We start from the raw sequence: 27,545 nt of genomic DNA, 5'->3' as shown, positions 1-27,545 counted from the left end.
TGCTACCTTGGTTGTCTCTTCTTCTCCTTCACCTCTTTCTTTGCTTTCTCTCTATTTTTCACACCACCCCCCCACCTTTCTCGTTAGGTCTTTTTTTTTTTTTTTAAACTGATTTAGAAAGAAAAAAAGCGTCTGTGTTGGGTTTGGATGGCTGCCTAGAAACCCAGGTTCTCTTTTAGACTGAAACTCACCCAAGGCCCAACTCTGGCATTTGGAATGAGTGTCCAGGGACCTCTGGAATGCCACAAGAATTCTCTCTCCCCCTCTCTCCTTTTCTTTAAAATAAAGTGAAGTGAAATATTTGCTGCACCGTCTGTGCTTGTCTGTCAAGGCCACGTGGGGGGTGTGGGAGAGAATGTAAGGACAGGGATTTATTTTCCTTCACAGAACATGGAACTTAGTGCTCTGTAGAAGAAATAATAACTAATGTATGTATATATATGAATGTATATGAAAAAGAGAGATTCACAGGTGTTTCTGTTTAGTGTACAGTAACTGTAGGCTTATCCTGCCCTCTGGTTAGGAGCAAAGGCAGCTGTGCTAATAAAATTGAAGACCTGGGTGGTGAGGTGGGTTAAAGATACTATTTTGAGGAAGACAGAATAGTTGGAACAAGGGCCACGAGAGTGCAGGGGCTTCATTTTGGGGTGTTTTCCAGTGTTTGTGCAGAGGTTGTGGTGCAGACACAGGTGGTTTGCCTTCTTACTTGGGTTGTGATTTATTTATGGAATTATTTAAATTCACTGACTACTGGAGAAGGTGATACGTTTTGGCTATCTTCATCAGTTATCCTAGATTCTTTGTGTCAGTACCAGACTCTTTCTGGATATGAATCCTCTGAATGCAAAGTCATGGGTAGTTCAGGTGTCCTCCTCTTGCCTTTTGTTACAACTGTGGAACTTCTGTGGTGTCTTCCTGAACTGTCAAAGTAGCCACACTTGAATGAATGAAGACTCATAACAAGCACCCTTGCTGGGAGTAGTGGATCTTAAGTTTTTTAGCATGGGAAACTAAGGCCTGGAAGCGCACCTAGTATTATTGTGGTTCACACTAGTGTTTAACTTCCAGTTCACATAAATATGAGTTTTCCCCATAAAAAGATTTTGAGAACAAATACATCCGACACCGTGTATATTGTTTTCTTTATTAAAAGACTGGTCTAGTTAGGAAAGATCATAGACATGTCTGCACCATGTAACACAAGCTGTACACAAACTTAGGGCTGCAGCCACGTCAAATATGTTACTTAGTTCTTACGTCTCTCTGCATACTCTTTAGAACATCTTTCTCAAAGAGGTTATACAGGGTCTCTCCTAAAATTTCTTAAGTAAGTATGAAGATGATTGTAGAATCATAGAATGTGTTGAGCTGGAAAGGACCTTTAAAGGTCATATAGTCCAACCTGGGAATGAACCCCTTTCTGTCCATCCTGCCTGCCCCAAGGGAGTGAGAGAAAGCCAGCACAGGCCAAGAGGAGTGTGGAGAGGGTTGGTTCAGAGCTCTTTGTCTGCAATATGCTTTCTCAGTAATGGAATCAAGGCTCTTCTCCAGGGCAATTCATACGACATCTTTTTCCTAATGCTGATATTGTCTTTGGAAGGAAAGGACCGAGCTGTTAGGTGTTAGGAGAATGATCAAGTATATTCAAACTCTTAACATCTGACAATAACAGATTGTCCACAGTTCCCGTGGGCACCACAAAAGAAATGGTTTAACTGGAAAGTGTTTGTGCTTCTAACAAGGAAACTCCAACAACCTCTCTAATTTCCCTTGAGCATTAAAGCTTTTGTACTTGCTTTGATGTGAGCTGATGATCAGTGGCAAAGCCATTCAGATGCGTGGATGTGCTGAGTTCTGATGAAGCCCTTCCACACCACAGCTCCATTCATACAGCACATGTAGCATCATCTGTGAATTCCATTCATACAGCACTACAGTAGTTGTGGTGCCAAGGATCTCTGTGTGTTTTTTTTTAAAAAAAAGATATTGCAATGTAACCACTGCAATATCCTGGAAAGATTCCTTTCTTTGTTTCTGGACAGCAAATGGAGTTTGCTCTCTTACTCTGAATTTTACACAACACCCAAGGTCAAACAGGGACCAGACATTTATGGTTAGTCCAAATGATGGACTGCCTTCAAGCACACTGGAGGTATGGATTAATATAATTACCTCTTTAATAAATATAAATGTATAGTTTTGAAGTTATCGGAGTAAATGAAGTCAACCTTCAACTGTGCTGTTTGTTACTTCATGGCTGGAGAAGCAGCTTCCTATTAAGAGTAAGGCTAGTAACAATCTGAAAGAGGCTTTTCTTTAGCCAGCCCTAAATAGACCTGCGTGAAATTATCTCATAAAAAAGATATTTGTTCTGCACACCACATAGCATTAGTAAAAAACCAAACAAACACAAAACACCACCAAGCACCAGAAGAAAAAAATCACAAAAATAGAAAATGTTCATTTTGACACTATTTTAGACAAAAGAGTTTCTCTATGGTATTGATGATTCTAATTTCTGGAACTTTCTTCCTAAAAGCAGCCTGAGGATGATGGCAAACAATGATGCAGGACTGATGCCAGAGATTCAAAATTAGTGGAAAGATTTCTACAAAATCTCAGTGTGGAGCTACTCCTAATAGTCTTCATGGTGCCTAGTCCTACAGTGAGATAAAACAGCCGTCTCAATTAACAAACATGCCAGAAATACAATTTTTTCCTCAAAGTGGATTTTTCTTACACTGGGGAAAGTATCTGATATCAAGAAAGAAAACTGAGAAATACACTCTGTTCATATCCCTTTTTCAGATTCACAATGGAATTATGAGTTAAAATTTTAAGTTGCCTCACTTTTTGATTTACATATGTTTACCTACTAATAAGCAGGATTACCTGCTCCCGTATTCACAGGACAGTCATAGTTTCTATGGACCTTCATGGCAAATGAAAGGCTTTCCCAGAGTACTGTAATTTTTCACTCATGCTGTGAGGTTCCTGAGGCATGATGGACTTTGGTGGTTTGCAGAGCATCACTGTTTACCTTTTAGGGTAAATAAAATCTGTTAGATGTAGTAAAGGACAGCTTGATATGACTTATAGCTCCATGAAACACTGTCATTCTCTAATCATGGTAGGTCTCTCAGCAAATCAAGCTTCATTACAAAGGTGAAATGACATAACCACAGCAGCTACAGGGAGCAAATTGGTAAATGTAATGTATCAAAAACCCCAGCTTGATGGAGCATGTGCCTTGTCAATATTTGTTCTGAGAATAAGATGTTTCCTTACCTAGTATGTACTACTGGGAAGTGTAGTTCTTAGGACTTTCTTCTCGAAGGGAGCCTAGACTTTGCAAAGCAGAGGAACCACAGATCTTAGAAGGCTTGCAGAATGAATAAATGAATAAATGAATAAATGAATAAATGAATAAATGAATAAATGAATAAATAAATACGGGGAGAAAAGCATGCTACAGATGAAGTGATCTGCCTCTTTTTTAAAATATTTTCTTTTTTTTTCCTATTCTAGGAGAGAAGAAAGGCAAGAAAAAATAAAGAATTTACTTTATTTTTAAATTGTTATTTAGGAGCCATAAATATTTTTTATAGTGCCAAGGGAATCGTATATCATAGCAACCACATTATGCAAGTCTGTTTCTCTTAAAATGCTCAGTCTCTCTGGCTGATGACAAGGAACTATCAGCCAGTTAATTCATAACTGAGTAGCAAGAGCTCCGTGTAGGAAATTATCTGGCAGCAACATGAAAGCTTTAAAGGGCAGATCTTAGGGTAGAAATAGAAGGGACAGTCCCATTGCAAGTGTATTTTGTAACAGAAGTTGCTCATACTTCTCCCTGCCCATTTTTTCTTTGACTGGTTTAGCCTTTTTGGTTTTTAAGCACTAAAATCGGGTTGATTGCTTCATTTAGAGTTCTGTTTGTGCACACCATTGCAATGGGTCCTGCTTTGGAATTTGTCTTGCTGCTACAAGTAGCATATAAATCATCCTGTACAGTACCAGATTCAGCCTGGGTCTTAAAGTGAATATGCATTGAAAGGAGAATCATTTTCGCTTCTTTGGGTTGTTGTTCTGGGAAAGTATGGACCAGAACTACTCTTTGCAATCCTTTTGTGAGTCTCAGAACTGCCTGTTCTGACACCTCTGAAATTCATTTGGACAAGCCCATTCTGTCATTTGTGGGGAAACCACTCCCATGAGAGTTTTGTAGCCAGAGAGGGAGATGGGCAATACTCTCATGAGTAGCTGTCTCGAGTCACATCCAGCCTTCTGCCAAACACAGCATATAGCTTTTTGGCATCCTCTATTCCAGTGTTGACTCTGAGGATTGCTCCTGGAGTCATGTCCTCCTGTCAAGAAATATTCTTCTATTTCAGTATTTGATGGGACAACCTGAAACAGGGAGGAACTTAAAGAATTGCTTTGCTTTTCAAATACATCTCTCGTGATATATAATTCAACATTTATAAAGCCAACCTGGAAACTGAACGAGAATGAACGCTTTGCCTGGATGCTTCTGGATAAGATTGGCAGTAGAGTCCAGGGTTAGGATAAAATGAAAAGTGACTTTGTTTTCTATTCCTTTGGCTGAGATGAGCCTCCCAAACTCGCCTGTCATGTTACAGTCACAGGAGTCTTGATTTTCCTACCATGGAAAGAAGAGCTACGCTGATTGCAAGGCATGATAGAGTGATACTGGTGAGCCTGTGCAGGGATGGGTGCTGCTGCCACCTTGTAGATGCTCTCACTGTAAATGGTGCTGCAGACACCCCTCCTTGCCCTCGGGCACTCACAGGCTGCCTCTGGAGGGAGGGTGTTGGTTTTAGTCCACAGTGTCTGCACTGCCAGGAATTTCCTCCAGAACACTTCACATTTTTATTTCCCCCTCATTTCATCCTCCCATCAGAATTTTCCCTTGCTCCTTAAGCCTTGTGGCTTAGCACATTTCCCTCATTCCTTTGATGACTGTGAATGGGAAGTAGAGCCTGTTCCTAATTAGTTCTGATAATGAAGTGTTAACACACTTTGCTGTGTAGGTGCAAGTCAGGTACTTCAGAGCTGGAGCCTGTGTTAGGGTTTCATTGCTCTTGCTTGTTGTTCCTGGCTTCCTCTGCATCAGCGTTCTGCTGGCTTTTCATCCTCTGGGGATTTGCTGAGGTCTTTCTGTAATCCCTTCTGTCCATTTTCTTTTTCTTTTTTATCAACACCTTCCTTATTTTTCCAGGTTAATAAAGTACAGTAAATGTACACTTCAGTAACTAAATGAACAGAAAGACACTGTTGTCAGGTATGAAGAGCAAGTTTTCCTTTTCTGAATGGGTAATTGCCCAACACTTGTCCCACACAACTCTGTCCTAGTTTAAAATGACTGTTGATATGCTAATTCATGTGCTACAAGAGCTTATTTGGTCCAGGGCTGGTGGACAGCAAAGTTGGACGAGGAGTCTGTGCCCATCTCTGTCCATGCTAATCATCTGCTAGACAGCTAGGATTCCCTGGCATTCAGAATAATGTATCACATGGGTTGTGAGCCTTCCAGTTAGTGTGGATGATGCTCTTTCAGAGATCTCAGTACAGTTTGTATCAACAAAAAATGCATGTAGACAGGGAACATCATGTAATAGAAAACAGTTAGACTTCAAAGGCTCAAAGCCTTAAAAGTAAAATAAAACAAAGTAAAAACTCAAACTATTTTCACAGGCAGGCAGAATGGAAACCACACACCCTTTGGGCTTTATGACAGAACCTGGCAAAATTTGTAGGAGGGAAGATGTGTCTGGGGTTTGTCATGCATCAGTGCCCTTCCTAAGCTTTTTCCTCATGTTGGTAACACTTCTTTCAGCTTGACCTCAACCATTACTTTAGACAGATGGACACTCTTGAAAGGAAACGTACTGTGGAATCATGGATATTGCTTGAGTTGTGGTCTGCTAGTGCTGGAATGTGCCCTTTCATCAGAGGCTTGCTGTGATGAAAAATACAAAATACTCAGTATGTTTAAAAAAAATCCCCTAACTAAAAACCACATGACTGTTGTTTTTTCTTCTTTGGCTCTTGAAACAAAATGTGCCCTGTAAAATGACAGCAGTAGTACATAGATATATGGCCAGTGAGCAGGAGAGAATGATCTGTCCAAATGGAATTGTATGTTCTTAGCTAAAAACTTCCTCTATCTCATTAAAATATAACCTTTTCTTTTAGGAGAGGATCCATGGCACAATCTGGAATGAGATTGATGATTTAAAGGCATTCAAAGTGCTGGATCTGGAAGACTTTGAAAAGATGTTCTCCGCATATCAGAGGCACCAGGTAGGGGTGAGCTCTTTCACATCTTGTCTTCCTTGGGTTTCTGGAGGAGGAAAGAACACATGACCGTGATCTGGGCCCTTGTCCACCTGCAGTCAGGCTGCATCATTTGCTGCTCTGCTACTGTTCAAAAAATCACAAGACCAAAAGATGTGGGCAGGTCAAACAGGATAGAGTATAACCTTCTGTTATTACTGTTCTTCATACTAATAGGTAGCTCTCAGAGACAACAGCTCCCAGTAGGTAATGCTGTATTTGATCTCAGCAGCCACTGGCTTCCAGAAGGTCCTGCTCTTTACCAATTCATGCTTCATAATCCATTTTCCTATTTTTCTCATTCACCCAGAGAGAGAGTCTGTAGTTGCATGAGTACTGGCCAAGGTGACTGAATTAGCTGTCTTTTGCTTCATCTATTTTTGCTTAAACAGCCAACTGACCCAACTGGCTAGGTGACAGAAACTGTCTGAATTACAGATTACAACACAAACAGCTTATTTTGAAAGCAGCCATTTATTAGAATGTCTTTTTCCTCTCCTCTTTTTCTTAGAAAGCAAGTCATCTTCAATGTATCTGCCTCCACTGAATGAGATTTAGCAGGAGAGGGATTGTACTTGCACTCCCTGAACTCCCTCAGCTTTCCTTCACTTTTAGAGTATGTTTGGAGAAATTTGAACTTTTGTACTCTGCAGAATTGGGTCATTTCTCTGAGGTTTTAGGAAAAGTCTTACGATTGCCATAAGAAGCCCTTATGTTTAAGCTTTACAGTGATTATAACTACTTCATTGTCTTATTCAGTACTTTAAAATTAACAAGGAACCCCTTGTCTTTGGACTTTCCATTCGTTCCCTTCTCTCTCAGTTTTCTATCTAATCCAATAAACATAACGAATGACTCTTCTGATTTACTAGCTCACAGCCACATAGATAAGCATGATGAGATTTCATTTCTCATTCTGCTCCTGCAAATAGCTGTTGCTGGTTCAGTGGGTTCTTCTCTCTTTCTATGAATCTAATTCCCTGAAACAAGAACTTAGTTCAAAGAGGGGAGAAAGGGCGCAAGAAACTTCAGTGCTGTTACAAGATTGGATTTAGACCCCATGCCAACAGCTTAGCTCTGGTGGTGAGCTCTCAGTTGTCTTGCAAGTAGCCAGACTGTCATCAGTGCACCTGAGTATCCACTGCAGCATCAAGGTGCCATTCACTCTTCCGGGTATAAACATGGCAAATTTTCTCAGTAGAAATGACTTTGCAAGGCCTTGCTTCCCTTGCACCCCAAAATCCAAAGTCAAAGTTGTCCTGGTGTGCCGTGTCTCACTTAGAATCATGATATTTGTGGCTGTGGGCTGTGTTACCAGTCACTGAAAAGTAGCCTGGTCTGTTCAACCGTAAACTAAGCTGCTTGTTAGCCCTGCCCACTGGAATGGAGCCATCGTATCAAAGTGGCCTCCCATTTTATGACATTGGCTGCAAACACTAGAGCATCACTTATGTAAGCTACTTATATTTTTTCTGCAGTTAGGTGTATTGCTGCCCTTCAAGCTTCCATTGAGGATTTTTGTTTGGTTGGTTTTTTCCCCTGGAATATTCCATCACTATTACTTTACATGGTACTTTCTTTCTTATCCATACTCACTCCAGTGTGAACTGGATTCCAATCATCAATTTTATTTTTCTTTTTTTTTTTTTTAAAAAGACTTGGCAACCAAATTTACTTTTGAATCAAAATCTTACAAGAACTTTTACAGGAGTCTTTTATCCTCTTTTTTATTTTGAAATACTCCATTCTGTCCATGGATGTGTTTACCCTGGGTTTGTGAGTTTTACACTTAATACAAATGGCTGTGAAGAAAAACGTTGACACAAAGCCCTGCTCTTTTGTGTCTGAAATGTTGAATGAATAAAGATAAAGACATTTCTTCATCTGCTGTTATTAACATTATCATATTTTTTCCAGTCTCATTTACATTAAAAAGCTTTTCTTTCTTGTTATTTTTTTAATGGGAAAGGATCTCTTCTCCTCTCTCAAACCCAGTATATTGTTTTCCATAATTATGAGGAAAAGCAGAATTGTCCAATATACAAAATACCGGACTAAGAATTTTCACATTTTTCTTTTGACCTTGTTGCAATCTTACTGTGTAATATTGACCAGTATATCTAGTGCTTTCCTGGAGTATGGAATATGTTGTGAAAGAGTTGGTGTCTGTCACCCAGTAGTACAGTAAGAGTTCTTTGGTTATTAGAGTGCTTTCAAAATACTTGGCTATAAGTTGTTAAAGGGTATAACGTGCCATTGAAACAAGTTGTTGCTAAAAATGGCAAACTGTGCCTGTGCATCAGGAGAGGAGAACGGACCCTCAGCTATTAACCTCGGCAGTGCTTTCAATAAGGCTCCAGACTAGATTTTTAAAGGTATTTAAGCATTATCCTAGTTAATATTTCAAGATCTAAGAGATCTATTCTTTGGAGACTGAATTTATTCCTTTCAGAAAAAAAAGGTAGAACTCTTACTTCTCCAACATCTGCTGATTTAAAATATGCAAAGAAATGCTGAAATACCTTTGAACCATCTGGGCCCCTATTACTTGCTAAGCATTTTATTCTCTTAGAAAACAGTGTATGTCTAAATTCAGCTGCCTTGTTAAACTTGATATCTTTCTCTGTGACTAATTTTTGGCATGTTTTCTTCTTCGTTATTTGCGGCTGCTGCCTGTATAGGACCTGCTAACTAACCCCTCCTCCTGTAAGCAGGTGAGTATCATTGTCTGCCTTTTGCAGTGTATGGGAAGGTGAAGTCGTGCACTGTCCAGTTATGGAGTCATGACTCATCCCATGCTCCTCTTTCATGTGCCCTTGCAGCTCTGCTTTGCGGGTGGGGGTAGGTGGTACAAAAAATTCCCTTAGTTAGCGCTGTGATAGGAAGTAGTTCCTGTTCTTTCACTTAGCTATAACCTCACTGTGGTTTCTGCTGGTGTCTGTAGTCTCCTTTTTGATGATCCTAAGGAAAAAAACAGGGACAAAGTAGAATGTGAACCTCTTCCTTAACCAAAGTAATACTCTCTGTAGTGGGGAACAAAAGGGGCTTTCAGGGAGCCTTCACTCGCACTGTTCCCATCTATGGTCCATCTGCTTTGGACAGTACTGAAGTCTCCAGATGTATTCACTAGCCACAGACTTTGTGATAAAAAAACATCTTTCTTTCTGTAGAACCAGAAGGCACTTTGGTTGTGCAGAAGGATTTGTGCCAACTGAGGAACAGGATTAGTCTGGAGAAAGTCTACTTCATTTTGGACTGCTGAAACTTTCAGAAAGTTCAGCAAAAGACTGAAATGGGGTTTAGGTGAAGTAGAGATATCAGACTGCCCACATGTCTTCAAACTGTCTACCTCAGTTTATTTATCACCTTAAGCAAAATTCTTGGCAACCTTTTTGGGAAGAGCAATGCTCTCAGAAAAGGGTTGTTTAGATGCCATCACAAGTGTCTCTTGTGGCTTCAGAAGAAAGTAATTGTCACCATGTGTGCTCAGTAAATTGTATTTGGAAAGTCTAGTCAGGACCTCTGCCACTGCGGGAGCCAGATACATGGCTCTGGGCCATTTATTTTCTTTTATCATGGCAGCACACATGATGAAACAAGTCAATATGGTAGAAATAGTTCCCTAAAGTATTAATAATTACTAGAACCTGGGGTGCTACCGTTGTACCAGACCACAGGTTCTGCAGCTCACCAAAATCAAACTGTATTTGAAACTGAGCAGCAATACAATGAACATATTCTACATGTCTTGTCATTCTAGCACTGACATTTTAGTTGATTTTTGAATTTGCAATTAAAATCTGCAATCTAGAAGACTCTTCGAAGAGAATTCTAGAAGACTCTTCGAAGCTCATAGCATAACATTATGCCAGATGGAAAGCTAGTAAAGAATGATGAGATAAAAGTTAGGGATCTTGATTGTCACATTGTCAACAGCATCAAATATTCTTCCTGTGTGCTTGGCCTGCCTCACAAAAGTTAGTCAGTACTGCCCCCTTGCTCCTCTTTTTCTCTGTCTAAGAATATGCAGATAGTCCCTATGCAATCTGTTTTCCTTCAGCTAAACTTGCAATCTGGCTTCAGTAAAACCTGAGGCTTCATCTGCTTTTGCTTACACACAACTCCAAGTATCTATAAATATCTCTCTCCTCGATATGAGTTGAAGAGGATGTATTTTTTGATATTAGCCCACACCTTATGACCGAGAAGTGGGCCATGTCTGAATGGTTCAACTTAACCATCTGTGTTGAACCTTGTGGGCTGGGGAATTGGAAATGGCATGGAGACTATTACACCAGTGTCTGATGCATGGCTTTAGGGGAAAGCATCTAAACCCGGGCTCCACATACACAGCCAAGCCTTGAAACAATTTGATTCTTTTCCCCTGGGATGGGTGCTGGTTAACACTAACCAGGTGTCCTCATCTTCAGACATTATCTAGTGAGCTACAGTGCAGCTTTTAAATCAAGAGCACAGACCAACAAGTACCTTTCTTAGCTTCAACAGCTGCCTATCTCCCTGTTCCCCTATCTTCTTCCCCACAGACTGAGGATACTCCCTACATGCCAGATTATACTGGAGATGCCTCGCTTTTTGGTAGTGTTAGCTATTCTCTCAGAAATAAGAAACTTGCCCAATTCTTTCTTTTTTTTTTTTAAGAAACACTGTTTGATGTATTTCTAAAACTAACTTTGCAATTTCTTTTCTGTCAAGGTAGACACTTTTGGCACATCCAGCAGAACTATTGTGTTCATGTTTTCAACTAGTACATTGTACCTGCTTATAAATGTCACCTAGTATTGGTGATGGCTCACTGCAGCATATTTTCAATATAACTCTCAAATACTTGAATGCCAAAATGTCTCAGACTTGATTAGTCATGCTGATACAAATAAGCCTTGAGCTGCAGAACCTTGAGTCCTGGGAAGGAATTCTGAGAAGCACCACTGTGTGCTCTTACACCTTTCTGCTGATCACTCTCGGAGACTGAATACTGGGGTAGATGGACCTTTTGATCTGACTCAGCATGCTTGCTGTTATGTCCTAAGAAAGAAATTAGGTTGCTCCTTTAGTGGGTACATTCAAAGCTAGATTGTACCATTAAATCTCAAAATCTCAAGGCATGACAATATGGATATTATGGAAAGGCATTTTTGAAGAAATCTCAGCGGCAGTTAGCTGGGAAAATAAAAACCCTCCTGTTCCCAGTTCCCTCTCTTCTGTTGGTAACTACAGAGCTCTTAACACTTTTTATCATTACCTCTACTTCCCTTTAAGGAATGCTGTTAAAAGATACTCAAAGTAGCTACAGAAAACCAGTCTCTAGAAGTGAAACAAATCTTGTGACTCTGGTGTCTAGGCAGGACAAGGAGACAGAGACTTCTGAATGGTCAAACTGGGTTTGCAAATAGTTTCTCTATATATACTGTGACAAACATTTTGGCTGGGGATTTTCCAGGTTTTTTCCAGGTGATGTGTTTGGCAATGGGGGTCCTCTCCTGTGAGGACAGGCTGAGAGATTTGGAGCTGTTCATCCTGGAAAAGGCTCTGGAGAGACCTTGTAGTGGCCTTAAAGGGAGCCTACAGGAAAGATAGGGGGGGATTATTTATCAGGAAGTATAGTGATAGTTTGAGGGGTAATCATTTCAAACTGAAAGAGAGTAGATTTAGATTAGATATTAGGAAGAAATTGTTTTCTGTGGGAGTGCTGAGACACTGGAACAGGTTGCCCAGGTAAGTTGTGGATGTCACCTCCTTCGAAGTGTTCAGGGCCGGGCTGGATGGGGCTTTGAGGAGCCTGGTCTAGTGGAAGGTGTCTCTGCTCATGACAGGGTGGTTGGAGCAAGATGATCTTTAAGGTGGTTTTCAACCCAAACCATTCTGTAATTCTATGAGGATATACAGAGAACTTTGAAAAAGAGTGGTATAATTAAAGGTATTAATTAATTTTAAAAAGAGAGACTAGTTCAAATGTAGATGTCGACCATTTAGTAAGATACTTAGTAAGAGAAATGCTGTCCTGCCCTACTGTTTGCATCTCTCATAAAATGGGTTGTACTGGTTCAGTGGCAGCCTTAAGAAATGACGGAAGGATTTTTCTTGATTGTGCTGCAGCCTTTCAAGAATGCTGTGTAACCCCTGCAGGAGGCATCTGCTGAAGGATATACTGTGACACCAAGTGCACTTTACCATCTTTTACCACTTTTCCTGTCATACCGGTTTTGCACATTAACATAATTACTGTTGATAGAGTGAATCCAATAGGTCAGAATCAGGTCTGGTATTTGGAATCAAAGATAATCTCATGGATGGTAATGAATGACTTTTGTTTGTCTAATAATATAGGATCTATCTACATGTTTTCTGCGCTGGTCTTCTTTTCTCACCATGTGGGTGGATATTCCCAGGTTGGGATAGGTATTGTTCACTACACTTAGCTAAGTCTACCAGTCTTGAGTGAGAAACATAATACTGATTGTTTTCCCTCCCTTTTGAATTATATGCAGAAAGAGATGGGTTCAACAGAAGACCTTTACCTCTCCACACGAAAGGTGAAAGAACTCTCTGTGATTGATGGCCGGAGGGCCCAGAATTGTGTTATTCTCCTTTCCAAGTAAGTGTGCTAAGCCTTAGCTCACAAGGTATGCCATGGTCAATGCAGAGGTGAGAGAGGATGGTGAGAGGGAATGGACATGCTTCTTTTCCCAACACGACCTCCTGTCTAATACTTGCAGAACTTCAGAGAAACCTCTCTTGCAGTATCATAAATGCACATGCCTCTCTGAAGTGTTACCTCACTTAATAAACATGCACACACATTTTGTGAATTAAACAGATAGACACCAGGAGGTAACTGAAGACTTATCACAGAAACTGTAAATACTCACAGCTAGAAGAAAGCAGCTCTTTGGAAGTGCTTGTATTTTACTTAAGTGATGTGTCCCTCATGGTCTGTGTATGTCATTTGTCTCTCTTCTGTATGTTTCTTTCTGAATGTTGCTCTGAGCACCTTCCTGGAATACAGCAGAACTAAGAGTGATCTTCATCTTTGTCATTTTTAACTCTTGGTGAGGAGAGTGATAAATGTAAGAAACATATTCAAGAATTAGGTCTTGTATTTGTAAATTAGGTTTTGGAAGCAAGGAATTGTCTTTGCATGCTCCCACAATGAGTAATGCCTTCAAATGCTGTGACCTTAGGGCTGTCCATGTGCTTTACATATCTTTCTACCAACATGAGTACTGGTATGTCTGTCACTAATTAGCAAATTTGTGCAGACACTGATCCACCTGAAAAAGTTGCCTTTCCTACCTGAGGAGAAGCAGCAGGTCTGCAGACAGAACCTGTGAAATCTAGTGCAGTACTGAGCAATAAAACTAGTTCATTGATCCTTAGAAAATGTAGGTTCATATGGAAGTGATTGCCTGTCTGCTCTAGCAAGCTAACAGTTAAAAGTAAAGTAGCAGCCAGACCACCAGGACTGGAGTGAGTTCTTTCCATTGCTTAGTGAAACCCACGGACGCTCTCATTATGCTACTTATGTGGCATTAGCCTGCATGTCAGCAGGACCCCCACCATCCAAAACAGCGATGAGGGAAGGCTTACATTTCTCTCTCTGCAGCAGTTGCCAACTCCTGTCTTTGCTGGTGTTGGCAGCTGACTGCAGGCTAGGGCAGAGGAATGGGGAGGCAAAGAGGCGACAGGATTTTCATGCCATTTGACAGACCAGCTGAGTTGTGTCTGGGGTTCAGATTAACCCATGTAAGCAGGAACATTTCCTAGAAGTGGTAACACAACGTGCAGGTGGCTGGGCAGCATCCAGGAAGGTGGTCCATGACTTGGTATGACACTAGATACTTACTTTTTAAAAAAAGTCTTTCTCCAAATCAAAGGCAATGTGGACAGCAGTAGTACATGTTTTTCACTGTTCACCTCTTCTGCTATGCTAGTCTGGCCCATTCTTACTTTAAAGGAATCCTCTCTACACACTAAGAGAGAAAGGACAGTCTGTGTGGTTTGTCTTCCCTTCCCTGCTTCCAGAAAAGTGGCATTGGAGCATGAACCTTCCACTTCAGGGTATGCAGTGTGTGATCGTTCCAGGTGTGCCATGAATCCAGTCCACCTCAAGCTGCACTCTTGGACTCAAACCAGAGGTGAAAAGTTTCTTTCTGTGATTGCCAACTTCTCCACTTGGAAATATACTGTTGTTCTTGTTAGCAGGCCTAACATGAATGATGGAGATTTGGAGACTGAGGTTGCTGTCCTTAGGGAGCCTGCCAGTTTGTTCTATGCCCTGTTAACTTCACTGTGCTGCTCTGTGGGAAACATCAGTCACCAGGGTTATCACTGGCTTAGATCATTCAATGTTTGTAACTGGCAGTGTACACCTACGATATCAGAAATATCTTACAGCTTGGCCCAGAATTGCTATTCCTCCCGAAACTTCCCTTTTAAATACAACTAGAAAAGGAAAAAAGTCTTTGAGAACTAAAATAGCACCTCTACATTCATGCCTTTTTCCACTCTTTGTGCTTATATGGTTCTATTATTGAAGACAGCAATTGGGAGGATTGGCTGCAGACAGTAACTGAAAAGGTTTTATGGCCCCTTTGCAGGTTTTTCCATTACCCACTTTATTCTCCTCTAGGTTAAACCATGAAGGAGAGACATTCCCAGCTCATCCCTGGCTGCTGACATGCCCTTGGTGCTCCTGCAGCACACCTTGCACATGCGTGCTTGTGGGTGTGCACACCCATGCAGTGAAAAGGGGTTTAAAACTGGTGACAAACAAAGAGAGTTTGTGCAACCCTGAGCTGCAGCCCCAGCTTTCAGGTTGCCACAGTATCTGCCAACAGCTGTTTCCAATTGACTCTTACTGTGCATATATCCCTGTAGTTTATTCCCCCTTTGTTTACACTAAACTGTCGTGTCCTTTAAAGTAAAATAGCTGCATGGGTTGGGTTTTCTTTCCCTCCACTACTCAAATGTTTTTGTTTTACTAACACTGTGTTAGAAGGGGTCAGGCAGAGCTCATATTTCAAATGGCCCAACAAGCCAAAACCTAGCTGGAGTGAGGAATAGGTGTCTCTTGCTTTCTTTCACAGAGACACTGGAGCATGGTAGCCTGATGAAAATTGAATTGCTAGTTGATTTCCGCTGACAGTTAACAGATTTGTAAGCCTTCCTCCCCATTCTCATCAATATTGTCATAAAAAAGCTCTGTTTCAACTACTTGATAGGAATATCTTTCTGTTTTCCTGCAGTAGAAGAATGTAATTATCTTTGTTTAATGGCATCTGATGGATCCAAAACAAAGCTTTGTCCCATAGACCAACTGTACAGGTTTTAATAAGCACAAGATAAGTTTATTTCACAGTATTTCCAATTGGCCATAATTCAACCAGAACATAGAACCATCTGTCTGTGGTGAGTCCAGGTGTCCACCAGCTTCAAATCTGGCTATCTTAATGGTGTTTCCAACATACAGTTATTTCTGACACACTGGAAATCTGCTATCCCTCATGAATTTCCTACTGTCCTGATTTACTGTCGGACTTGTGTGGTCTCGAAGAGTCATCCCAGATCCCTTTGTTTCCCTGCTTTTACCTAGCAGCTGGAAATTTCTCTGACTCCCTTCACCAGTATGGTTTCTCCCTGCCTCCTTTACTGGAGTAACGGGTAGTCTTCTCACTGCTCTAGTGTTCTTGTTGTACCATATCTTTAAATGTTATTGCAGAATGTTAAATGGTCCTTGCAGAAAATGCCTAAGACACATACTGCTTTAGTGTATTGCTCTGTGACATGCTCTGGAGAAGTCCAGTTCTATGAGACACGTTGCTCAGAATAAGGTTGAACATAGACTTCTGGAACTTTTTTGTGCAAGTTGTTTTGCATGAATTTCAGCAAATCCATCGTGTCTGTGTTCTTCTGAGATGGGTTTGTTATTCCTGTGGCCCAGCTAGTCAACAGTAACCCCCTCAAGAGGCTGCAGACAGTAGGAGTGCTAGCAAAATGTTATAAAACCAGTAGCAGCAGAAGGCAAATCTGACTACACAAAAAATAGTTTTAAGTGTGAGTATGATGGTAGATAGATACTGACAAGCAGCTTTACCAAATCTTTGTGACTTTCATGATTATCGATTCAAACATCTATCAGTAAGGGAGAACAAAAGGGACCTGTGCAGCATTTCCAACCAGCATACTAGAAAGACTAAGTATTTCTCTCACATAAGTGTGCTTCCTGAGTGCCTCTAAATCCTTTGAGTTCAAACACTAAGAGAATAAGCTATCAGCCAATGTCAGTTTCCATGTACTGCCTGTGCCCTGCCCCTAGTACCTGTGTGCCTTTCTGCTGTATTCACCCTTATTTCAAGGTAGATTCCAAGCAGTATGGTGTTTTTGGGCACAGTTCATATCCTGATACGGGAACAGCTCATTGGACTCACTGGCTCATTTTCCTTAGTGTGCTGTGCTGAAAAGCACTAGGCAATAAACAGCGCCTCCTGAGTTCCTGGAGAGATTTTCTGTTAATGTACACAATGGCTTTACCTGCTATTCCAAGTATGATAAACCCCAAGGTTAAACTGAACATGTCAGTTGGTGCCGTCCTGTCTTGGACCACAACTAAGAACCTGTAGGTAGGATTGTGATAGAAGATGAACCACTGCCTCATCAATATGTCACTGTAATTTGGGAATTCCCAAGTTTGGCCTTGCTTTGTTCGACTTGGCTTAGAAAGACGGACATCCTCTGATCTTTCTTGGTAGGACATTGAGAGTATTTGGATGCAGAGTAGCTTGATCACTCATGAGCTTTTGCTGAAGGAATGAAAGAAAAGAAAAGACTCTTTCTTTATGTGTTTGGCAGAATACTTTCACAGTGAAGTGCTGAAAAGGCACTGGTGTATTTTTCCCAACATATTGATATAATGGTGTAAGATGTACTTCGCAAAATGTCTCAACTGTTGTCCCCACAAGGGTAGGGCACTATCTTCTTCACTGACAAGATGAGTTGGCAAGTGAGATAAGAGGTTGTGGAAAGAATGGCTGCGTCTTTCTGTCTTCTGAGTCAATGTGCACTTAGATACGCCTGACTCCTGATTGCTGCTTCTGGGAGCAAGGAGGTGTCTCCCTGCTTTTATGGGGTAGTGACAATAAGTATTCCCAAAACGTAGATATTTAACAGCCTGCAGCTTGGCAGATGAGAAGGCTTATGTCGCTGTCAGAGTTTGGAAGTGAATTGACTAGTTGTGAAATGAGTTGTGGAGATTGAGAATTCTGCAGACAGTAGAAGCTAAGAATCTTTAGGATGAAGCTAAGGATCAGTTATTGCCTCTCACTGTTACAGCTACCACTGTTGGCATCTTTTGGAAGCAATGTGGTTCAATTCAGTTTGAAGTAGAAAATGGCCTTGACACATGATAATCAGTCCCCTCCTCCAAAGTAAAAGGAAGAGTAGAATTGTGATCCTTGTTAAATCCTCATACAGGGAGTTTAATGCAGTGAAACTCCAGATTCTCTGGTAGTAGGCAACCATGCTTCCTTCTCAAAAGCTAAGCAAGATCCAAGGAATAAGTCCGTGAAGTAACTCACTTTTTCCTCTGAGGGGGAGAGATGGTTAATGAGTGACAAGTATTCTGCTTCCATCCATGGGAGGGAGGAATGAAGGGGGGAGGTTACTGTGAATTAAATCAATGGGTATATTTAAGGAGGAAAAATGAGAGAGTACTGGATGTCTGTAAGGGAAGTTGATGTGAAACTGCAACATGTCTCCCAGGCTTGTTCAGAGTCAGGCTGTCGGCTTTCTCCAAGAGGATGGAACAATAAACCTCTTGATGTCTGCAAGTGAAGCTGGTGTTAAATCAGTCGAGGTGTCCTGGGGAGATTAGTGATGAATTACTCTGCAGAGTCAATAGAGATTATTTATGAAGCCAGAGGGGATAGAGGGAGGCAGGCTAAGTACCATATCAGAGGTTATTTGGTACTTGTTGAGCTTTAACATTGCTTGAAGATGACTCAAGCAGTTGGAGTTCCATATGCTGCCACCAGATGTATAGGTGAGGGAAGAAGGAGGGAGTATTCTCGGTAAAGCTTATTTTCCTTCCTCATCTGACCAGCGTCAGGCTGCTATTGAACAAAACCAGTCAATACCAGTGCTATGAATGAATGTACTGCAGCTGAGGAAAGGGGCACCGTGTTTTAGTCTGGACACATCCATTTCCCGAGTTCTGGTGCCAGGAACCCTGATTTTGGGAAGTGTGTGGCAGAGAGAATACAGGTTGAATCATATGCTGTTCTGAATTGAGTTGTCTCCAGCAGCTGCAGAAAAGTGCCTGGATGTGCACAGCTTGTAAGAAAGTCATGGCAGACTTTCCAACAGATACTGAAATATAATGTCTGTAGTGTAAATTTTTGAGCCATAATTCCACTTTAATTTGCTGTGTGTCCCATCTGAGTTTCAAGCTCTGAGGGATACCTCTATTTAGTTCTAAATGGAAAGATTTTATGCGTCTGCTTTAGGTTCCTCTTTAATCAGTTCACCTGTTTCTGTTTAAAAGCAGCACATCTGTTTCACATTACTGGTGGCCATCTTTAAGATCTACTGCATGGCTGGGTATGAGTTTTGAAAATACAAGAAGAATCATTTGATTAACAATTCTTTGGCCAGTTATTCAGCCAGTTTTTAAGTGGGAAGATGTCTGGTTTGGGCTGTTGGTGCTTACAGCTCTTGAACTACATCCTAGCTCAGAAGAGGAACAAGCCCACTTTGGAAGAGAAAGATTGTTTTGCTGTAAATCCTTCTGTACTTGTAATTGGATTGGTAATAATCTAGGATGTGCACCTGCAGGCACCGTGACCCTGTTACAGGCCTGTAAGTGACTAAATTAAACTGCTTCTCAGCAGGGGGCTGGCAAGCTTTCTCCTTCTCTCTACTGTGGGATAAACTGTTCAAGCCAGATGTTTTTCTGCTGATGGTAGGGCACAGAATCATCCAAGAAATCAAAGCGTTTGCATAACTGTCTGTCCTTGGGGCTCTCAATTATTTTTGAACAGAAGACATTTGCAGATGTGTTTAATGCTGATGAATGGCAGCAAACAGAAAAGCTTGGAGTCTGAAGTCCTCAGGCTCATGGACAGAACAGCAAGATCAAGCAATATATGCTACACCTTCAGTTGTAATGGCATTCCTCAAACCTGTCTGTTCGGTCCTATTTACTGCATCCCCAAACACACACAGAGGTACTTGCACTGTGTAATGGAGTGGTCAGTGTAGTAATTGCTTGAGTTATTTGCATGGAAAAAACATGAAACTCACTCTTATTCTTTTTATTCTCAGTGAAAATAGCAACAAAAAAATATACCACCCTGGTATTCATAGGTTGGCTTATTGCATCCCCTCTAACAGACTGTGTGGCCTGTGTTACAGCTAATTTGTGTGTTTTCTAAAGGAAAAGTAACCAACAAAATACCGCGCTTTAAAAACTGTAGGCACCAAATTGTCTGGGCATGTGTACATGTGTTTGCTAGGAGCCAGGCCCACACTCACCAATATGCGCCGAAGCCTTCATCTGGTCACAGGGCTTGATCATTCAGGGTCACACAACCATGGACTTCACAATTCATGATTGTTAAAGCCGAAAGAAACCCTTCAGTTTTCTGACTGAGACTGTAGAGCTTTATGCAGAACCCCATGTACTGAGGTTTGTTGTTTTAATCCCAAGTCAAACTGATAACCTAGAGTAAAAAGTTTCCAGCCTTTTCATTGTAAAACTTCTAATCTCTATATCTCATCCAAGCGTGGCCAAAATCCTTAACTTTTCTGGAAGTTCGGTAGTTTTATCTCACTTAGCTGCAATCAGTTTGCCTTCCTCGTCAAAAGTAGACATGATGACCAGCTAGGAACAGAGAGCAATTAGTTCGGAAGTGTAATATTTAAAAGCTTTTGAATGTCTGCTGATTCATATTTTAGTTTCCAGCTGTTGGTTATATTGGGCAATATTAAAATGCTTTAAGTTCTTAGATTTAGTAATATTTCCTGTCTGTAAAAGTAAAACTCTTTCTTTTGGTTTTACCTAGTTCCAAAAATATGATTCTATCCAAATCGTAACAGCAATTTGAAATTTCAACATGGAATTTCTCAGCACGAAAGACAAAAACATTCTGCTTCATGCATCAGCCTGTCTCCCATTTATATTTGTGTTTTCTCTTGTTGCTATTAATTAATTATATTGATTGCAGAAGATCCACACAGACTGCAGACTTCACTCCTCAAATATTTCTTTTCATATTTTCCTGGTTTGGCCCCAACATTGAGATTTTCTTGTGTACAGCCTCTCCTTTATGGTTCATTTGGTCCTTCCCTACTTTTCTGAAATGACTGATGAGGGGATCATGGTCTGAGGATGTTGGAGTAGAATTTGTCACTTTTGTGTTTCTTTGTTGGCATCTCCACTGAGAGCCACCAAGTTCCTTTCATGTAACCTGTTGATCAACCCCTCAATAACCACAGATTTTGACTCCTCCTGGTCTGCTCTGGATTTCAAGTGGGTGCTTTAAAAGGTTTTTTTGTTGATTCTCTGCTTTGTTGTAACCGATGACCCCTACTCATTGCACACAGCTGGACAGCAGTAGGTAGGAAGGAGAGTGTAATTTTAATACCTCAGGCAACATTAATAAGCTCTTGTGTTTAGAGCTTCTTTCATATTGGATAGGATACATGGATACGTAGATGTTGTCAGTTCCTTCTACAGCTGTGACTGGCAACAGAGTGAATTTACCTAGCGCAACCAGTCTGCCTATGAGAAGCCCAGTACTCAGATCTGTAAGAGAAAGATCAGTCCTATTACTTGTTACTCTGGGAGATGCTTTAATATTCACAAGCTGGAGTGCTATGTGGGCTCAGAGTCATTTAAAAGTCACATGGATTTGGGGGCTTACTATAGCAGAAGAATTTGGTGAGAGAGGTGTCTGATATGGAGGAAATTGGAATCACTTTTCATCTATAACAACCTGATTGTTTTTAATTACCATCTAATTTTTTGTTAGCTGAAGAGGATGAAAATATATGATCTCTAAAACCCCTGCCTTTGGACCTGATTGTTCAACTTACTGAATACCCTAGCAGCTTTATAGTAGAGCTTCCCATGGATCTTTTATGCCTTTTTAGTGCAGCTTTTCAGGCTTCCTACTTTCGGAATTGTCACTTAAGCTTTGTAGTAATGGTACAATATTGATACTGTTGAAAGGCTGAAGCTGTCTAATGAAGAAATCAGACAAGCAATCTTGAAGATGGATGAACAAGAAGACCTAGCAAAAGATATGCTTGAACAGGTGAGAAACTTTACAGTCAGATATATCTTATTCTTAAGACCTTCACTGGCTTTTTTTCACCTAAAGTAAGTGGATGTGTGTACTGGCTGTGCTGCTTTGTCTGCAGATCTGAACATGGCTCTATTACGTCAGTAGAGCTGCACATGGCAGCATGGGAAACGTATTTTCCCCCATTGTTTTAACATATACCGTTCTTGTGTAACTCTGTATCAAGTTGATTTCATAACAGTTTTCTCTTCTTGATGTAAAATACACACGATTACCATTGGTGTGAGTTTTCCTTTCATGTCCTCTCTTCCCACCTGTAACTTACCCATAATTTTTCCCATATCTTTTTTATACTGCTGATTATTTTTTGTCGTTATTCTCCTTCTTAGCTTCTTTAATTTTCCTTTTCTTAATCTCCCTTCTCTGCCTGCAGCTTTTCCATTGGGAAATGCTGTCAACCAGTCCGTGTAGGTCAATGGTTAGAGCTAAGACTAGAAGGGATATTGCATTCTAACTAGAATGGAAGGAGTCGGGGACTTCTCTCCCCGGCAGCTGGTTCACTGTGTAGTTCATGAGGGGGGAAAAAACCACAATTAAACCACCATTTCCCAATTTCCCCCACTTATAGAGAGTGAAAGATCATTCTTTGTCCCAAGATGCTTATGATAATGTTCCTTAGGAGTGTGCAAAATGTTCTAATTCTGAACTGTTTGACAAATGCAATTGCTTTTTTTGTACAGTTACAGTATTTAATCATGTACGAAAAGCTTTTCCATTTTGGAAATTTATAGCCTTCTTGTCATGTTATGTGAATGCTCACGGCTGCTCTAGAAGCCACTGCAAGCTCCTTACGATCTAGACCTTTAAATATCATGTTTTTGGGGAGCAGGATAGAATATTAAGAAGTAGTAAAAAGCAGAGTGCTTGATATATCATGGTTTTGTGGGTATGCGCAGAGGCTGTGTGCATGGCAATATTTATAACCATACTAAGGCACAACTGCCACCAGATATGTCAAAAATCTGTCAAAGTATGGGCTTTTAAGGTCAGCATGTGAATAGCAGCCAGTGTCAGACACTTATCCAGTCACTTGCTTATTGTTTATTGTCTCAGTAGAGTAGGGGAGACCCAAGAGAGAGATAGATGAGGCTTTGTGTGTTCTTTGGGATAGGCACGATGGGTACTTCACACTGAGTGGGACACATCCTGCTCTTGTTTGCACCAGTGTAAACTCCGATTAATACTGTGGGAATCAAAGTCCTCTCTGTACTTCCACTTGGGTAAGCTGCAGTAGCACTTGGCCTTTAGGATTTAGAAATAGGAAATTCCCCATAGAAATAAAAATTAATCTCATGGGGTCAGTGAGGGATAAAGACAGAACAGCAAGCAAAGATTTCAAAAAGGTCAGTTTTGTAGCCACAGCTGTGCTTTCTTGAAGTTACAGTCACATGGCTCAGTCAATGTAATTCTTCCCCATGGCAGCAGAGAAATCTGAGGGTCCTCTCTCTCTCCATCAGAGTTTGTTTGTGTTTCTCTCTCCCTCTCTCCTTTTCCCTCGATCTCTCATCTTGGTGTTTGGTTTGTGTCTGTCACTCTAGCTGCTGAAGTTTGTTCCTGAAAAGAGTGATACCGACCTGTTGGAGGAGCATAAACACGAAATTGAGCGCATGGCCCGGGCGGATCGTTTCCTCTTTGAAATGAGCAGGTCTGTTTGCTACATTATGGGAAAGTGCATGGAGAGCTTCTTGCAAGCAGCTGTAATTCTGATTGAAAATGGATCATCTGGCACTGAGAGGGAATGTGCTAGAGATTGTGGGCCAACATTATACCCTTCATTTGCCAGAAGCCCACAAATGTTACAAATGTTTCCGTTCATTACACAAACTTTTTATTGATGATAAGCACTCTCTGTGCTGTCATTTAAGGACCAGTTCCCTGACGACAAACAGAAATCTGCCTCCTCTGCCTAAACTTGTTCACACAAAAAGGAATTCATGTCCAGCTATTAGATGCAGTGTAGCCAGGGGTCAGGATTTCATATAGATCCCTTTTTCTATTCAGCTCTCCCATCTCCTCATCCTCTGACCTTCTTTCTTGTTCCAACTTTGCTACACCCACCATCAGGATCAACATCTTGTGCTGCTAATTGCGATGCAGCTGGCATCTCCCGTAACTCATATTCTGAGTGTAAAGGCAATTTTTCCAGCTCCTTTTCACTTGTGAACAAAACATGCCTTGTGGTCCTCCATTTTGATAACAAGTTTACTTACGCAGTATTAAATGTTTGAACTCTGTCTGTAGTCCCATGCACAGGCCTTGTGGAACTCAACACCCAACCATTAGATTACATAGGCAGCGTACTGGCCCTGGGCTTCAAAATACGGTGCCAGTTCAGTGTTGGCTTTCCTCTACCCTTCATGCAGGATTGACCACTATCAGCAGAGACTGCAAGCATTATTCTTTAAGAAGAAATTTCCGGAGAGGCTGGCAGAAGCAAAACCAAAAGTGGAAGGTATGGTTAAATCTTTTGCTAAGAGTCTGACAGAGGGGCAGGGAACATCAAGAGAGGCTTGTCTTCAAAGGTAGTGCTGTTACATGAGTGCTATGATTGTAGAGCCAGTAAGTCCAAAGCATATTGTGTGCTAAGAAACTCATTCCGTTCAACACTCTTCTTACACCCATTGACTTAATAAGTTGGTTTTGTGACTGCTCCACTATAAATATGACCTGACAGATGTGACAGTGTGCTGCCAGGCTGAGCTGAGCTGCCAAAAGTTTTCATGGCTTTTCTGTGAAGGACAACCTTCCCTTCTCATCCTCAAGTCCTCTCACCTTTCCCTTTCCATGGGGCAGTTAGAATAGATGCCTCAGGATGGTGGTATTCTGAGAATGTGTAACTGGCAAGAAGGGGGATGTATGGCTTCTGTGCCACATCCATGGTTATCACAGAGAGGAGGTGAGTGTATTCTCCTCTGCACTTTTTCATATGAGCTCAAGCCTTCCTCCCCTGTTCTCACTGGCTATGTTTTTAGAGTGTGAGGTCAGGAGAACAGTTTTGCTCCTTTATTCAGAGAGGCATCCTTACAGGCTAGATGTAGTGCATCTTCCTTTCAGTTCTCCTGGTTCTGGGCATATGGGTGCACAAACAGACCATGTTGTAGTGTTTGCTGGGCAATAGTCAGATGGGCATTTTAGGGTACTTCAAATTATGGGCCCAAGCATGTTACAAAGAGCCACTGTGCAATAACCATTAATTTCTTTTCTCTTTTCAAGCCATTCTTCTGGCGTCCAAAGAACTCATCCGAAGCAAGCGTCTGAGGCAACTCCTGGAGGTAGTTCTGGCCTTTGGGAATTATATGAACAAGGGCCAAAGGGGAAGTGCTTATGGCTTCAAAGTCTCCAGCCTGAACAAAATTGCAGATACCAAATCCAGCATAGACAGGTAGGCCAGAAGGCCATAAACGATTTAGATACTGTGCTGCTGCATCTCTTATCTTAGTAATTAAAGTATTTTTTGTTTGGTTTTAGCTCTGTAGACTATTTAAAATCTTTTCTTATTTGGCCTCTTAAGTAGTGCTTTTCATTGGAAAAGATCCTGCAGCAGTTAAGATCAGCACTCAACACGGCACTCAAATTCTGCTGTTTCTTTGGATAATACACGTCTGTTGTTGAATTGTGTTTATGCAACACTATGCAAAGATGACAAAATGTAGTATTTCACAAATAACAAGTTTTGGGGGAGGAGGATTTCTATGGAATTTGCCCTTTAAACCAAAGTTTTTTGGCCCTGGTTTTGCAAAAAAAAAGAAAACACAAAAAACTCTGACCCCAGTTTTATGTCTCCTGTGAAACATGGCATATGTTTCTGATGCAAGACTGTCAAAAACTGACTGTCTACCTAATGGAACCAAAAGGCATAGCTCAGAGAGACTGAGCCTGGTTGTATCTAGAGCAGTTAAGAAACACAGCTGGGTTGGGAAGATGGGGTTTATTATTTATGGACATGGACTGCAGGTCTTTACCCTATGTTTTGCTCCACATACCCCTACTGGTTCTGGAAGGTAGTCCAGCTGTGACTGGGGAGAGAATATCCCTTTTGAGCCATGCACCACTAAGGTTTTCCTTGGAGATCTCCTATACTGCTCTTCGCTAACTTGCACCTTCCTTGACTTGTGCGATTTGCTGGGATCATAGTTGTGGTGAAATGACTTCAGGCTGTGACAGAATGAATAATGGCAGTAAGAAGCCATAGGAAATTCATCCATACTTAATAGAATTTGAACTAACAGAGTTCTGTTTTGACTGCCACGATGTCCTTTCCATATTCCAAGGCTAACACTTGCATAGCTAGTGTTGAATATTTTTTTGCCTTGATGTAGTTTGGCTTGGTTTTCCATGTATTAAATGTCCTGTGCAGATTCTGTTCTCTCACCCATTCCCAGATTCCAGACTCTAGTCTGTGTGAAGCAGTGGCCATCTGATGTCTTCCCTGTCAGTTAACCACGTAACACCTACTTCAAGTAACTGTTACGGCTGGCTGTTTTCTCTACACACAGAATTCACTGATGCAAAATTCATCATTTACTTTACAAATTTTATTAAACTTTCTCCTGCATCTCTCATACATCTCATTTCCACCTACTTCTACTTGAGCTGCCTTTGCTTTTGTAACAGTGAGTGAGCCTGACCATACTTGTAAGTGTAGCTGTTTCATTACTGTGAGAGTTTTCTCTGCAGCTTCTTCAATCTTTGAGAACTTTTCCTCTTATTAATTATCTCTTAGGATTTTTCCACATTGCCTCTGAGAACAATTCACTTCTCCCTTATGAATTAAAGTCACTTTAGTACTATTAGTTGTTTATTCTTTGAAGTATCTGGGGACAAATATTATACTCTGTTACACAATTTTCTTTTCCATTAAACCATCTACACAGATGGATACAAGCATGATGATGCTTCCAGAATAAATCAAGGCACAATGTATTGCTTGAGGTTTTAGGAAGGATGGTTCATAAAGGCCTAATTCATTTCAGTCTGTGATTCTATTCTCTCGGTAACAGAGCTTCTAACTGCTGATTCAGTTTGGTTTGTTCATTCAAGCACGTTTCCTATCCAAATATTTTTCACTGATTTGTCACAATCCTCCCACCATCCTTTTTCTTCTCAACATCTTCCTTCTCGTGTCTCCTTTCTCTGTTTTTCAGGAACATTACACTGTTGCACTACTTAATTATGATCTTTGAAAAGAATTATCCAGATATCCTAGATATTCAGTCTGAGTTGCAGCATCTTCCAGAAGCAGCAAAAGTCAAGTAAGTTGCTTTTTTGCAAAGTTGGAGTTCCTAGAGATTTTTGTTAACTTAATGATCATCTTTTTTTTTTTTCATTTCTGTCTAATAAACTTCTGGCTAGCCTTACAGCTGAAATGCCTTTGCTGACATCCTTGCTGTTATTCACATGTACGTCAACAGAAAATTTTGGTCCAAAAACATGTGTAGGTAACTAAATTGACAGCTTTGTGCAGATATGCCTATATCTGCTTTATTTCTAAATCAGATATTGCAACTAGACTTTGTAATTCACTCACCATGTTCTATGTTTGTTCATCTAAGTCAAGTGCTGTTTTTGCTGGATAATTAAAGGTTTGTTTCTAAGACAGAATCCATTAGGCACAGAGGCTATAGTAAGCCTTTTTCAGGAAGACCATTTGCACCAATCAGCCTTGCACAGAAATGTGGAAAGCGTCACAGGTGTTTGTGGAAAAATGAATACATAAGCCATCCCCCAAAATCCTAGCATTTTTTTCTTTTCAAAGCACTGCTAAAAAACACCTTTGTATATTATTCGCCCAGACATGATTCTTTTTGT

General features: G+C 40.8%; 1 protein-coding gene across 3 annotated transcripts in view; it reads left to right on the top strand.

Annotated features, from left to right (window-relative positions):
• LOC104280632 (disheveled-associated activator of morphogenesis 2-like) overlaps positions 1 to 27,545 on the top strand; it is a 115,393-nt gene that overhangs the window by 72,183 nt on the left and 15,665 nt on the right. For 2 of the 3 annotated variants that reach the window (XM_009878340.1, XM_009878339.1), the window contains exons 14-20: positions 6,220 to 6,327; positions 12,867 to 12,973; positions 21,605 to 21,689; positions 23,276 to 23,382; positions 24,101 to 24,189; positions 24,951 to 25,119; positions 26,882 to 26,989. In XM_009878340.1, the coding sequence (XP_009876642.1) occupies positions 6,220 to 6,327; positions 12,867 to 12,973; positions 21,605 to 21,689; positions 23,276 to 23,382; positions 24,101 to 24,189; positions 24,951 to 25,119; positions 26,882 to 26,989 (773 nt within the window). Of the gene's footprint in view, positions 1 to 6,219; positions 6,328 to 9,041; positions 9,075 to 12,866; positions 12,974 to 21,604; positions 21,690 to 23,275; positions 23,383 to 24,100; positions 24,190 to 24,950; positions 25,120 to 26,881; positions 26,990 to 27,545 lie in introns of all 3 variants that reach the window. The other variant, XM_009878342.1, reaches the window with a different exon arrangement.

Source organism: Apaloderma vittatum, unplaced genomic scaffold (genome assembly GCF_000703405.1).
Source record: "Apaloderma vittatum isolate BGI_N311 unplaced genomic scaffold, ASM70340v1 scaffold3381, whole genome shotgun sequence".
Taxonomy (NCBI): Eukaryota; Metazoa; Chordata; class Aves; order Trogoniformes; family Trogonidae; genus Apaloderma; species Apaloderma vittatum.
The sequence above is the reverse complement of the archived record's forward strand: the minus strand, read 5'-3'. Positions and strand labels throughout refer to the sequence as shown.